Here is a 1,672-nt window from a genome sequence, read left to right on the forward strand (position 1 = left end):
TAAAGGAACACATTTCAAACATCCACAATATATCACAATATAGCATTTCCAATTGTAAAATACTAAGGGGAAAATCTTACATTTAGAAAGGTATTGTGAGATCAACAAAATGCACACTTTACAATTGCGAAGGTGTGATTTTTTATTGTTAAAACCCTTTCACAAAGGCTCATTGTTACAATACTTTGTTCTTTTGAGAGACCCGTGTCCCTGGACATGTGGACAGACCTCAGTGCTCTATGGCCCTCTATTCCATGTTGCTGAGTCAGGGGTTAGTACAATGGGGTTCACAGGTATAAAAAGAAAGGTTTTAAACCAGTAGGATAACAGTTCCCCAGCAAGAGCAGCAGCAGCACAGAGAGACAAAATGACCTCCACCGGCATGAACATGAACAGCAGAGTAAGTATTATATTTAGCGTATTTATTCATAGAAATGTTCCTAGCTTGTTACACTGAGTGCACTTTAGTACTCTAGTGTCAGAGTACAAGGCAACCCTAATCCCAAAAAGCTGATTGTCAATGGGATTGGGCAAGGCCCAACATGTAGCAATGTGTTTTTGTATGTTTGAATGGTGAATAGAAATGATTATTGCTTATTTTCAGATCACCTTCTACGAGGACAGGAACTTCCAGGGTCGTTCCTATGAGTGCAGCAGCGACTGCCCTGACATGTCCTCCTACCTGAGCCGCTGCCAGTCCTGCAGGGTTGAGAGTGGCTGCTTCATGGTGTACGACCGCTCCAACTACATGGGAAACCAGTGGTTCATGAAGAGGGGAGAGTATTCTGACTTCCAGCGCATGATGGGAATGACCGACATCAGGTCCTGCCGCATGATCCCCATGGTAAACCTACTAACACACACAGATTTGTTAGTTACCGCGTAGTCTTCTTTGTTGTTGTACAACATACACCTATGCCCATTAGTCAGTATGACTACGATCTTCTATACGTGCATGATACATTTAGCATTACAGTTCACAATTTCTCCCTAAAACATGTTGTTCATCATGTTACAGCACAGAGGATCTTTCAGGATGAGGATCTACGAGAGGGAGAACTTTGGAGGTCAGATGCACGAGATGATGGACGACTGTGACAGCATCATGGATCGTTACCGCATGAACAACTGCATGTCCTGCAACGTTATGGACGGCCACTGGCTCATGTATGAGCAGCCCCAGTACAGAGGCAGGATGATGTACATGAGGCCTGGAGAGTACAGAAACTTTAACCAGATGGGCATGGGCATGAGGTTCATGAGCATGAGACGTATCAACGAGTCATGTTATTAGATATAGCTTTTACTGATGTAAATACAAGAAGCCAGTGAATAAAAACATTGAAAAAAAGGACAACTTGCAAATGGCTTTTTTACAGTTAACCTGAACCCATGTCATTCTCAACAATTCAATGTTTTTGCAGTTTTTCTCAAATGCTAAAACACAATTTCTGAAACCTTGCTCCATTTCCTGAAAACATTAAAAACAAAACCTCATCTTCAAGCACTATTTACATAACCTCTGACTCCTCTTGCAAAATGAAACATTCGCCTCAAAACAGTTTTAACTGTGTTCAAAATCAAACACGGCTCTCAAATCATAAACAAAGTGATCAAAATGATATACACTCTCAAGCATTCAGTAAACAATACACCGCAAAATAGAAAACAC

General features: G+C 41.3%; 1 protein-coding gene across 1 annotated transcript; it reads left to right on the forward strand.

Moving 5' to 3' along the window:
• Positions 1 to 335: 335 nt before the first annotated feature.
• Positions 336 to 1,368, forward strand: LOC139406442 (gamma-crystallin M2-like). The gene is made up of 3 exons (XM_071149026.1): positions 336 to 400; positions 605 to 844; positions 1,019 to 1,368. Exons 1-3 carry the CDS (start codon positions 368 to 370, stop codon positions 1,292 to 1,294), a joined length of 549 nt encoding a protein of 182 aa, XP_071005127.1. The 5' UTR covers positions 336 to 367; the 3' UTR covers positions 1,295 to 1,368.
• The last annotated feature ends 304 nt before the right edge of the window (positions 1,369 to 1,672 follow it).

The sequence above is a fragment of the Oncorhynchus clarkii genome, chromosome 4 (assembly GCF_045791955.1).
Source record: "Oncorhynchus clarkii lewisi isolate Uvic-CL-2024 chromosome 4, UVic_Ocla_1.0, whole genome shotgun sequence".
NCBI lineage: Eukaryota > Metazoa > Chordata > Actinopteri > Salmoniformes > Salmonidae > Oncorhynchus > Oncorhynchus clarkii.